At 34.5% G+C, this 13836-nt stretch overlaps 1 protein-coding gene across 5 annotated transcripts in view; it reads right to left on the bottom strand.

Annotated features, from left to right (window-relative positions):
* PTPN4 (protein tyrosine phosphatase non-receptor type 4) overlaps nt 1-13836 on the bottom strand; it is a 175770-nt gene that overhangs the window by 116737 nt on the left and 45197 nt on the right. For 3 of the 5 annotated variants that reach the window (XM_016127566.2, XM_016127565.2, XM_016127567.2), the window contains exon 3: nt 11099-11206. In XM_016127566.2, the coding sequence (XP_015983052.1) occupies nt 11099-11206 (108 nt within the window). Of the gene's footprint in view, nt 1-3706; nt 3780-11098; nt 11207-13836 lie in introns of those variants that run through there. The other 2 variants (XM_016127568.2, XM_016127569.2) reach the window with 1 other exon arrangement.

Below are 13836 nucleotides of genomic sequence, written 5' to 3'. Positions count from 1 at the left end.
GAAGGTTCCAGTTCAAGATGTAGGAAGATCCTAAACACACCTCCTTCCACGGACACAATGAATTTAAAAGCTATATACAGAACAATTCCTGCTAAAAACAATCCAAAAAATAACTGAGCAACTTTTACACATAGGATGAATAAGAAAAAACCCACACAGAAGCAGGTAGGAGAGGCTGAAATATAATCTTACCATAAACCCCACCCTAATATGGCAGCCTGCAGTCAAGAGGGAACTCACAACCTGGGGCTTCTCCCTGAAGAGCAAAGGGTTTGAACCACACATATGAACCCTAACTTTTAAGAGAAATGAGGCCCTAAAACCTATAGCTCTGAAGGCCAATGGGGTTTGCAATCACAAGACCTGTACAGCTATGGAGAATTGAGAAACTGTTCTTAAAGGGCTCACGTCCACTCACCCACCCACCCAATGCACCGAGCAGAGGCAACTGACTAAACATTGTCCAAATTTTCTTTGAAAACAGCTTATTTGATTATCCAAAAGCATGGGCCTCAGGGGAAGGTACCTAATTTAATACATATCTAGGGGCCTACTGAAATACTCTCCAAAGACTGGAGGCTGGCAGGCAGCCTTTTCACTCTCCCTTTGCTTCATACCTGGTTGCAAGTATCTCCCAGGAAAGAGGTTGTATATTCCTCATGTGGTGCCCTAATTTTTACAGTTGCCACCCAGGAGATAACTCTAGATTGCTTGGCTCTGGTGGCCAGTGGGACTCCACCTTGCAGGTCCCACAGGAATGTTAACAAATAGAAAAGGAGTTCTTAACCAGGGCATTGCAGTCGGGCAACAGATTGAGACACCAGTGCCTCAGTCTTTCTGTGAAAGAGGTCTATGCCTATTAGCTTATCTTCATAGCTGTGGCTGGAGGAGCAGGCATATAAACACACATCTAAAGTCCAATTATAATCCTTTCCAGAGACCTCAGAGGGAGAGTGCTATCTCTGAGCTCTGCCTCTGCTGCACTCCAGACCACCAGTGTCTATTGAAGAAGAGCATGTACATGTATCCGATGCTATTTTTGTGGCTGCCACTCAGAGAGGATGCTTGGTTTCGGTAGCCAACGTGTCTTGCATTCATGGGTCCCATGGGACTGAGGGGCAGGCTTCTTGTTTAGCACATATCTAAGAGCCTATTTGGGTCTCTCCAGGAAAGAAAGTGGATGCATGTGACCTTTGTGCTCTCCCTCTGTCCTGCATCAGGCTGCTGGTGTCTCTGAGAAAGGAGCCAGTATACACATCTGATGCCTTGACTTATGTGTCTGCTGCCCAGAGGACACATACATACCTTTATAGCTCTAGTGACAAGTGGTGGGCTAGGGTTCATATGTTCAACAGGACAGTGGCAAACAAACAAACAAACAGGTCTTAATTGCCTATCACTCCAGGGCCCAGCACAAAGGGAGCAGACACAAATGCCTATCTCCCAATTTTCCCATGAAAGAGGTATTAGTTGCATACTTTAAAAGTTACTGCCTGAGGGTCTGGATTCCAATGAGCAGGAAACTAGGTGCTAACTGAGATCTTCCCATTTGAGACAATGGCTGGCCTTAGCACACCCTTAACTACTGGGAGCTACTAAAAATAATATAGGCTGTTTGAACAATCATAAAGGTTTAAGAAACAACCAAGAGCTAGGGCCAGGTTGAAATGATAAGGTTCATCTCCTTCAAGCCTGGAAGAGGTGGCTTTTTTAGCTAATGCATAGAAAATAACACATAGAGTCAAGGAAAATGAAGAAATAGAGAAATATGTTCCAAATGAAAGAATAAGATAGAGGCCCAAAGACTTTAATGAAATGGATATATGTGATTTACCTGATAGAGTTCAAAAAACGTCATAGAGATACTTAATGAGCTCAGGAGAATAGATGAACACAGTGAAAACTTCAACAAAGAGAAAGAAAATATTAAAAAGTATAAATAGAAGTCATAGAGCTGAAAATCACAGTAACATAAAACAAACAAACAAAAAACCAGTAGAGTGGTTCAACAACAGACCAAATGGATCAATGAACTCGAAGACAGGGCAGTGGAACTCACCCAATCTGAAGAGCAAAAATAAAAAAGAATGAAAAAGAGTTAAGATGCTTAGAGGACTTATGGGACAACATCAAGTGGACCTACATTCATATCATAGGGGTTCCAAAAGTAGAAAAATGAGAGAAAGAGCCAGAAAACTTATTTGAAGAAGCAATGGTTGAAAACTCCCTTAACCTGCAGAGAAAACAGGCATATAGGAAAAACAGGAATCCCAGAAAGTTCCAAAGAAGACGAAACCAAAGAGACTCACACTAAGACACATTTTAATTAAAGGGTCACAAGTTAAAGACAAGGAAAGATTCTTAAAAAGAGCAAGAAAACTATGTGTTATGTAAAAAGGAAACCTCTACAAGCCTATAGCAGATTTTTCAGTAGAAATTTTTCAGGTCAGAAGGGAGTGGCATAATAAATTCCAAGTGCTGAAAGAAAAAGACTGCCAACCAAGAATACTCACCCAGCAAAATTGTCCTTCAGAACTGAAGGTAAAAGTTTTCCAGACAAGCAAAAGCAAGAAAGAGTTCATCACCATCAAACCAGCCTTACACGAAATGTTAATGGGACTTTTAAAAATTGAAACAAAAGGGCACTAATTAGTGACAGGAAAACATATAAAAGTATAAATCCACTGGTACAGATAAATATATAGTAAAATTCAGAATAATCTAATGTTGTAAAGGTGGTCAGATATGTGGTGGTGGCAGAAAGAAATCTAACTATAGGAAGTGAACACAGTGTAAATATATATAGGCCTTATAGTTAAAGTGAAAAAAAAAGAAAGCTAGTATAAAGGTTAAAGGACAAAATCAGAAAAAATAAACATACTCACAATAGTTTAATTGATACACAAGGTAAAAAGATATAGACTGTGAAATCAAAAGCACAAAATGTGAGGGAGGAGTAAAAATGTAGAGGTTTAGAATGTGTTTAAACTTAAGTTTTTATCAATTTAAAATGGACAGTTAATTTAAGTTGTTTTATGTAAGCATCATGGCAACCACAAAGCAAAAACCTATAGTAGATACACAAAAGATAAAAAGAAAGGAATGTAAGCATACCACTATGGAAAAATCATCAAATCATAAAGAAACAATTAACGAATGATAATAATTACATACCTACCAATAATTATTTTAAATGTAAATGGACTAAATTCTCTAATCAAAATACACAGAGTGGCTGAATGAATTAAAAAAAAAAAAAAACAAGACCTATCTATATGCCACCTATAAAAGACTAACTTCAGATGTAAGGACATATACAAACTGAAAATTAAAGGAAGGGAAAAGAGACCCACATTAAGACACATTATAATTAAAGTGTCAAAAATTAAAGACAAGCAAGGAATCTTAAAAAGAGCAAGAAAAAAAATGTTATATAAAAAGGAAATCTTTTTCCTTGCAAATGGAAACCAAAGAAAAGCCAGGTAGCTCTATCTGTATAAGACAAAATAAACCTTGAGACAAAGACTGTAATACAAGACAAAGAAAGTCATTATGTAATGATAAAGGGGTCAGTCCAATAAGAGGGTTATGTGCAAATATTTATGCACTTAACATAGGACACCTAAAAAGACAAAGCAAATATTAACAGACCTAAAAGAAGTAATAGAGAGCATTACAAAAACAATAGGGTGCTTTAATAACTCACTTTCATCAACGAGTAGATTCTCCAGGCAGAAAATCAATAAGGAAACAGTTGATAACAAAGTGTTGGTGAAGATCTGGAAGAAAGAGAATCCTTCTGCACATGTGGTGGGAATTTAAATGGTTTCAGTTACTATGGAAAACAATATGGAGTTTCCTTAAAAAATTAAAAACAGAAATACCATATGACCCAGCAATTCCACTTCTGATATTTATTCAAAGGAAATGAAAATACCAACTTGAAAAGATATATGTACCACCATGTTCACTGTAGCATTATTTACAATAGATATGGAAGCAACCTAAGTGTCCATCAATAGATAAATGTATAAAATTTAGTATATATAAAAAATGGAATATTGTTCAGCCATAAAAAAGAAGGAAACTTTGCCATTTGCAACACCTTTGATAGACCTTGAAGGTAGAGAAAGACAACAACCATGTGACCTCATTTTTTTATTACCATGAAAAAAGCAACCTATTTTGGAAAAGCTAAATTACAGTTGACGCTTGAACAATGCAAAAGTTAGGGGCCCTGGCCAGCTACACGGTTAAAATCCACATATGACTTAAGTCGGCCCTCCTCATATGCAGATTCTAAATTGTGGATCAATACTGTTGATCCTTCAACAACATGGAATTGAATTGCATGGATCCAACTGTAAGTGAATCTGCACAGTTCAAACTCATGTTGTTCAGGGTCAACTGTATATAGAGAGAAAAGAGGAGAAAAGAAAAAGAGGAGAGAGAGAAAATAGGAGAGAGGAAGGAAGGAAGGGAGTGGAAGGAAAGGAAGGGCAGGAAGGAGGAGACAGAGACAGAGAAAATACAACAAATATACTTAATAAGAAGTACATGTACAAGAATAAAGAACAAATATTAAAGACTATGATGGAAAACGAAATAGATAACAGACTGGAAATACTGGTATGGTTAAACAAAATTTTTTTAAACTAAGCTTGTTTAAAATAATTAACTAAAAACAGTTCAGGTTTCCTACTGTAAACTACTTGACCTTGAAAGAAAATAATATACAGCCATACATTTACTTCCTTATTTATCTTTTCTCAGTATCACTTTTGATACTAAGTGGTTTACACTCTCTTCCTTGGTATCATGTTTGAGATGTATATTTTATCCTAAAATAATTCATTATTTGCAGCCTATTGTATATGGAGCACTGTGCCAGGTATCAGGGTGACACAAAGATAAAGACTAGCCTCAAGAATTTGGAGTCATGAAACCTATCAGATCAAGAAAGTATTAAAACTATCACAGGATACAAGAGAAAGAGGTACATTGTACTTGAAGGTTGTGGTGGTAAGGAAAGGTTTTAGAGAGAAAGTGACTTTTGAGTCTTAAAAAATATGAAGTTAATGTGGAGATGTGAAGGGTGAGAGATGAGGAATGCAGCTTAAAGTAGAAGTAAGACATTTCAGGAAGAAAAAAGTATGCATATACAAGATAGCACGGATCAAGTAACTAAATATTAAACTGTAAAAGGTTCCATTTTCTATCCTTTTTCAGAAACCTAGATGCCATTATTTGTCCTGATGGTAGCTATTATACATTGTGATATTAACTTTTTCTTCTCTTATTTATCAGTCGTATTTCTTGTTATAAATCAGGTTAGAAAGTAGGGATAAAGAGAAACATTAACAACTTTTGATTCTGTGTGACCTGAGCATCTTCCACATAAAGGAATAATGGAGGCTTATCATGTGCAAGCTTAGTTTCCTATGCTAACTAAAATCCAGACATAAAAGTAAATAAAAGCTAGGCTCACTAGCACAGCAGAAAAAAAAAAAAAAAGGTATAGAAATTTAAATTTAACCACAACTTTGCCCCTTGATAGTTGTGCTACCCTCGGTAGATTTACACATACCCCCCCCCCCCCAGTACCAGAAAACTGGTGAGGCCTGAAATGAATCATGGCTTGAGCATTTTCCCCACTACGGCTCCCCCTAAACCTTAAGAGTCTCTTTCTTCATCTGTAAAACCTGGTCACCAAACCAAATGGTGGCTGTGAACGTTGGCCAATGAGTATCAGACTTACAAAGGGAAATTTTAGTGGATGCATAGTAACATCTCATTATGCTTTTACTCTACATTTCCCTGATGCACATGTGTTTAGTAGATGTCCTCTATCAGAGTGAGGATATCCCTTTTTTTCCAAGCTTGTTGAGAGTTTTCAGCCTACTGTATATGTTGAGTTTTATTCTATGTAAATTATACCTTAATTACACTGATTAAAAAAACAATCTATATCTAACAGCAGACCTAATGGAACATTGAATACTCTTCTCCTCAGACAGGGAACAAGGCTAGATAGTCTGATCCCATCACGTCTATTCATCATCGTCCTGGTTTAACCATATAATAATTAATGAAAAAAGAATGGGAAAAAAGAATACAAACTGCAAAAGAAGAGTTAAACTGTCCCTATTCTGATATGGCACAGTTTACAAAGAAAATCCTAAGGAATTAATTAAAAAAAATACTAGATGTAATAAGTGAATTCAGCAAGATCTTAGGATACAAGGTTAATATAGAATCAATTGTATACCCTGAGATTTATCTCGGGAATAAAATTGGTCTAAAATGTGAAAATAAATGTTATTTACCTTATGTTTACATAATAATCTACACAGGAAATCCTATGGAAGTTGAAACATTAACTAGAATTGATAAATGAGTTTAGAAAGGTTGCAATATAATCAATACACAAATGGCACTTCTATATGCAATAAACAAGTGGTAACTGAAAAAAAAAAAAAAAACCTAACAATACTATTTGCATTGTTCTTCTATTAAGTTGCCAAAGACAGAATCTGAGATATTAACCTTGATTTCTCTTTCCTTCATGAACCTACTCTACCTTAATCAAACCAACAAATTCTATTGACTTTATCTCCTAAATATCTCCAGCACTTACCCACTTTCCTTCATCCCCCCAATCATCAATTTTTTCCTAATGAAATCCAGCCCTAATACTGAAACCAGACCCTAATACTTCCCCACCCTTCCAATTTTAGTGTCATTCCGGAGATAACTGGCCTCCTCTTAGCTCTTAGAAGACTACCAGACCAAGCCAGATCAGGCTGGTCCCAGAGGCTTGAACAGGTGTAGTTAGCTGCTAAATAACCCTAAGCTGACCTCAGGAGAACAGCAGAATCAAAATTCACAGAACTTAAGTAGCAAAGAAGTTACTTTTACTACACAGAGCCCTTTAAGAAGTGATGGGTCCATCAATAAGAAAGATCTGGTGCAGTGACCAAATTTGGACACAAAATAGGACTAATAAATCAAACTCTGCCAGATTTTAATTTCCTGGTTCCACACCCCTAACCTTAGATGGCTTAGCTCTAAGACTACCTAATCAGACCCCCTGAATTAGAATTAATAAATATATATAACCTCTCCTTACCCTCACCTCTTAAAACCGATCCCAAATCCTTTGTCAGGAGAGACTAATTTGAGCTTCATCTGGGTCTACTCTTTCAGCTGGCCTGACAAATCTCTTATTTCTGTGCAAACACCTGCTGCCTCAAACTTTTGGCTTCTCTATCAGTGGCCCAAAAAGAACTCACCTTTGTTCGGTAACACTAGTAACCTCATTATTGCAACAATCTCCTAATTGTCTATTTGCCACTGGCTGATCTGTAAACAGAGTGATATGTCTAAAATACAAGTCTCATGTTGCTTATGTAAATAAATCCTTACACGAGTATAATCTTTTAATAGATTAAAAGGCACTTCATGACCTGATGAGCTGCTCAAACCTTATACCATATGTTTTTCTTGCTCTGCATTCCATGTGATTTTTTTCAGTCCCTCAAAAGCAGCATTCCTCTCTTTGCCCTAGAACTTTGCATGTGATGCCAATTCTCTCTGAAAGACTTCTCTGCACTCCAGATCTGTTCATCACTCTCCCCACAAATGGAACAAGGTTAAAAGAGACCACAAGTAAAAATCTAACGTTTGGCAGGCTACCAAAGAGATTTATACAATAGCTAATAAGAGCCCAAATTAAGGTATTACAGTAGAAAGAGATGGAAGAAATATGAGAAATACTGACATGAAATAAAAGCAAGCATTTTAGCAATCATGTTCGCTTTGTACTAAAATATGGCTTGTTGAAATAAGAGTAATCCTCTATGTGACTGTTCCTATATTTCTTCAAACCTGATGAAATAATTTAAATACTTTTGAGTTATGTAAAAGGAATTTTCAAAGGATAGACCAAATTATTCCATATGAATTATTTCTTACTTCAGTAATTTTACTTAACAGCATATTGGGTTAGAGCAGAGATTTTTCAAAATGTGGTTCCAAAAACTAACAGCATCAGCATTATAGGAGAACTTGCTTGAAATGCACATTACTGAACTTCACATTAGACTTTCTGAATCAGAAACTCTAGGCAGAGGGCCCAGAAATCTGTATTTTCACAGACCTTCAAGTGATCCTGATATAAATTCAAGTTTAAGTTATAGCCACAAGGTTAGGGGATATGGAAACAGCTGTAAATCAGAAAAACATCACCACCACAATACAAACTACCAGAAGGATGAAACTGCAGAAAAGCAAGTCAATAGTAAGTGATAATCTACTCTTTATTTGACTGAAGTACACTGTAATTCACTTTGGGGGCAAAACAAAAAAAACAAAAAAAACAAAAAGTAAATGTACCGATGAATAATATAATCATATAATCTCAAGGCTCTGATAAATATCATGCAAATTAAGGCCACTAAGGAACAGCCACCTTTAAGTGCTTATAAACTAAAGAAATTGTACATAGTGAATTATAACCACATTACTCATTATTTTGCTTACTCACTCAAACATTTACTGAATACCATTATTATACAACACATTATAAAGAGCAAAAGCGATAAATAGGTTTTAAATGAAAGCAAGAGAAATTTCAAAAAGTCAAAGCTTTCTTTAAGTAATTTTGTTTGCTGCACTGAACTCATTACCAAGGAAGATTCTAAAGAAAAAAATAGTTAACTATGATTCTATTTTTGTTATGTACAAGATCACAATAAAACCTTACTTTTTCAGTTCATCAATTATAAATCAAAATTAATTTAACTTCAATGTGTGTCTAAGGCAATATTAGTTCTGATCCTCTAAAACTAATATATATAATATATAATATACACATGCGACATACATTGACAAGGATTAATTCTTTTAGAATATTGCCAAATACCTTTTGATCACTGCTGGTAATTTTATTGCATGGTTACCTCTTCTCCTCAATGTGTTCATTTTTATAAGTTCTGTGCATCTATATCATCATTTTTGGGGAAGTAACATTTTGCCATAGGGAGACTATAGGATTTTGAATCAGATAGATGAGAGTTTAAATCCTTTCTCAGCTACTTGTCTGTGTCATTAAATAAGTTTTGTTAGCCTCAGTTTTTCATCTTTAAAAGAATTTTAATGATACTTTCATAAGATTATGTGAATTTGGTTTACAAACAAGTCAATGAGGGATGTTTCATAAATGTTACTTCCTTACTGTCTTTTCCTTTTAAGAATGGCATTCCCTTGCCTCGATCCATTATTTATCCTTAAAATCTTGATATATTTCATATTGACACCCAGAAACAAGACACTACTTATAACATTTGTGCTGTAAAGGTCCTTCCTTGGACACATTTTGGCATTTCACAGGTTTTCTGAATATTTATATATTGAAATTGTAGCGCTGTGAAAGACTTGCATGGGGTTAGGAAACCCAAGTCTTGTTTCATTAATGACACCAAGCAGCTCAGGCTTCAATCTCCTTAGACTGAGATCATTTCTTATGAAAAACAAGGGTGTTAGACAAGATAACCTCTAAGGCTTTGGATCTTTGGGTCTTTCAAATTTTATAATTCTAATTTTAGAGGAAGAATCATTTTGGATCATTAGCAATTGGACCTGGAAATATATCTTATTTGGGAAAGAATGCTTAATATAGAAAAGACAAAGAAAAAGTAGGAGACAGAAAAAAGATCAACCCAGATCAAAATACTTCTGCTTACCCACATTCATCCTGCTGTAATGGTTTTAGAATAGAAATTCCTTCTTGCATACAAATTTATGTGATATAATTATTATCTCTTGTAATATATAATGATCTCGATTTGTTCTTCTAGAATACTTTCTCAGGGATGCTGGTTTTTCACACTCAAGACAGTGAATATGGTGGTAAGTAACTGGTTTCTTTCTCATTTGTTGTCTTGTCACTTCTCCAATCTAAAGACAGGCTTTATAGTTTAGAGGGTCTGACCTATGAGTGTCAGCAAGATAATCTAAGAATTATCCTTTTTTTAACCTCGGTGTTGCTCATACTGAGGTATGGCAGTTATCTTTCTGGTGTTTGCCTGGTTTACGATTTATCTTTCTGGAAAAGCTTGCGTTATTGACATTTCTACTCACCTCCATTTAAACATGTGTTTATTTATCAAGAAATAACACTATTGCTCTAGGCCTTTGGATAAGCTCAAGTCATCTGGTAAAGGCATCAAAGTTTATGTTTTAGGTCAGTACAAAAGGATTTATTTCTCCTAAGACTAGCTGGCCAGAGAACCACTTTTTCGGTCTCTCAGTTTTTCTAAACTACACAAAATGTTTCCTTCAAAATAGTTATTCTCCTGTACTCATCGAAAAGGATATATTATTTTATAAAAGAACTCACTCCATAATCATATAAATTTACAAAGAATTTAACATTGTTCGTCATATGCTTTCTTCTATTTCAACATTTACCACATTAACTTCTATTTCTATGATATGATCTTTCCAATAAGAAGAATCATGATTGTAATTACTAAGGAATTAGTAAGAATCTAAAAAACTTAGTAATGCCCAAGAATTGCAGAGCTCTGAAATATAATCGCTATCTCATTTGGGAGGGTTTCCCAATATTCCTACTTGGAATATTCATACTTAAGAAATTACAAATTTTGGTTAAAAATAGCTCACCATGAATGTCACAAAAACCTTATTTCATCTTAATGCAGGATAATTTATGTAAGACTCGAGATACATTAATGTTTTAAAATATCTTAATATTAAATTAAAATTTTACTTTTTATGCCCAATTTTCTCCTTAAGTCAAGAGTCATGAATTAGATTCACTTCATAGTTGTCTGAGACACGTAAAGAAACTAGCAATCGATTTACAGACTGCCTTATAATTATAAAAATCTTAAGGAAATAATCTTACAGATTAAAATATCAAGAAAATGAGGAATAAAGGAAAATTACCTCTAATCATTCCAATTAATACTTTTTAAAAATTCACTAAATCACTGAACATTATAAATCAGAAAGTATTTTATATTATGAACAGAGAGAAAAACTAAAATAAAGATGAACAAACGCTTAAACTTACTGGGTTATCTGTAGAATCATCAGCCAACTGTAAACCAAAATAGTCACGCTCAGTCAAATCAAGATGCTTGAAGACTATATCCAACAAAACTTGCCCCAGATCATGTTTCTAGAAGAAAAATAAAAGAAAATCAACAGTGACAGGCTATATATGCTTTCAGATTTTTTATCTCTTGGACTTTTCTTTTATTAAATTGGCAACTGTTTCCATACTAATGACTTGGTTGAAAATAAAGACCTCACATGTTACCTAGTACTTAAAAATCAGTTGGACTTTAGGCGAACTGATTCAAAGAGACATAATAAATATGAAGATATAAGGAAAACTTCTGACTGAAAATGACTTCTGCTTTCAGGCTAATATCATGGTGTTTTTTAAATTTCATATTTTTGTCACATTAACTCTCATATATATCCATGTCACTTGTCTTGTTTTATTCTAAGGTTTAAATAATGACTAGAAAGTAACATATTTGACTACAATTTAAAACTTGTGTGTCTAAAATTAATATCACAGAAAAGCTAACAAAAATGGTGAAAATTATTTGCAACAAACTGATAAAGTATTAATATTTTAATTACAAACATATTGAGAGAACTTCAGAAAAATATCTCATTTTATCCTCATACTAATTCTATCATGTAGGCATTATTATTTATTATACTGCTATTTTAGTAAGAGTAACTGTAACTTTCCTAAGCTCCACAGCTACTAAGATGTGGTAAAAGGTATGGTTAGATAATTGCCTGAAGAAAATATGTAACTAATAAATAAAAACATCAAGAAATAATAAACATGTTTAGTAATAAAAGAAATCAAAGAAATCAATAATATAATGACAACAATCCGAAAAGACTTCCAATAAGTAAGATAAAAAATACTTATTGGTGGTAATATTGTAGATAGATATAACCTATTGGGAATGCATTTAGAAATATTAAGCAAAAGCAATAATGATGGTGACTACTTCCAGCATTCTAACCAGACTGAAAAGTAATATCCAATATTGGGGGAAATATACGCCAATGTGTTCAACTGAAGTATTATTTGTATAAGAAAATATTAGAAAACACATGCTAATAAATATTAGAAAACAAATGTTAGTAAATAGTGGTATATTTTAACACTAAATTTTCCTCATTAGTTACAGCTGTTTGGTAGCTCCCAGCTACAAATTAGAATTAAAACTCTGAACTGAAACAATATGGACATATATATTTTTCATATAATAGAAAGTACAGAGGAACAAGAAAACTCCAGAGATGGCCAATTTCAGCAGATGAGAAATATAATCAAGTACCAGGTTTCTCTCCATCTCTCTTACTCACATTCCTGTTGTTGGCTACATTTTAAGCTATAAGCAAGATGGTCATAGCAATATCAAAATTTATACCCTTACATGACAATGTTTTAAAGAACAACCTTCCTTGTAAGGTTAACTTACAAAGGGCTTCCCTTCACATCTTACTGGCCAGACTGAGTCAAAGGTTATTTGCAAAACTCATCATTGGCAGGGAAATACGCGCTTCAAAGAATGCTTCACAATGGTTGTTACCATTCGAATACCCTGTGAATATTTTTTATATTGATGCAACTCACTCTCCCACCCTCTCCCATTCTCATTAAGTTGGTCCAGGATGGAGATTAAGCATGAATCTTTATAAAAAGCTACTAAAGTAACTCTAATGTAATCTTCCAGAGACTAAGATAGAGTAGATCCATTTCTCTCTGTATCCAGCTAAGTGAAACTTAAAAAACAAATTAAAAACAAAAAACATCTCTGAAAGGTGAAAAGAAGATGGCAGCTTGGCTAGGGAATTCCTTGAGTTTTCTTTCCATTTCTTTTTATTGAGGCAAAATTCACATAATATAAAGGTAACCATTTTAAAGTGTGCCATTCAATGGCATTTAGTACCTTCATAATATTGTGCAACCATCATCTCTATCTAGTTCCAAAACAATGTCATCCCTTCAAAGAATATTGTACCTATTAAACAGTATTCCTTCCCCTAGGCCCTGGCAACCACTAATCTGCTTTTCGTCTCTATGGATTTACCTATTCTGGACATTTCATATAAATGGGATTGAACAATGTGTGACCTTTTTTGTGTCTGGCTTCTTTCACTTAGCATAATGTTTTCAAGGTTCATCCACGTTGTAACATATAACCACATTTAATTTCCTTTTTGTTGTTAAATAATATTCCATTTACATGGATATATCACAATTTGTTTATCTGTTGGACATTTGGATTGCTTCTACTTTGGGGTACTGTGAATAATGCTGCCATGAACAATGGTATACAAGTATCCAAATATCTGCTTTCAATTCTTTTGGAGGAGGAGGAGGAGGGGGGGGGAGGAGGAGGAGGAGGAGGAGGAGGGGTAGGGGTGTGTGTGTGTGTGTGTGTGTGTGTGTAGAAGTGAAATGAATGGATCACATAGAAATTCTGTTTAACTTTTTGAGGAACCACCAAACTCCCTTTTTTACAGCAGCTGTACCCATTTTACGTTTCTATCAGCAATGAACAAGAGGTTATTCTCCACATCCTTGCCAACATTTATTTTCTATTCTTTTGATTAATGCCATTTCAGGGGGTATGAAGTGGTACTTCATTGTGGTTTTAGTTTGCATTTCTATAATAATGGATGATGCTGAGCATTTTTTTCATGTGCTTGTTGGCCATTTGTATAAGCTTTATAGACATGTCTAATCAAGTCCTCTGCCCATTTTTAAAA

Source organism: Rousettus aegyptiacus, unplaced genomic scaffold (genome assembly GCF_014176215.1).
Source record: "Rousettus aegyptiacus isolate mRouAeg1 unplaced genomic scaffold, mRouAeg1.p scaffold_m13_p_2, whole genome shotgun sequence".
NCBI lineage: Eukaryota > Metazoa > Chordata > Mammalia > Chiroptera > Pteropodidae > Rousettus > Rousettus aegyptiacus.
The sequence above is the reverse complement of the archived record's forward strand: the minus strand, read 5'-3'. Positions and strand labels throughout refer to the sequence as shown.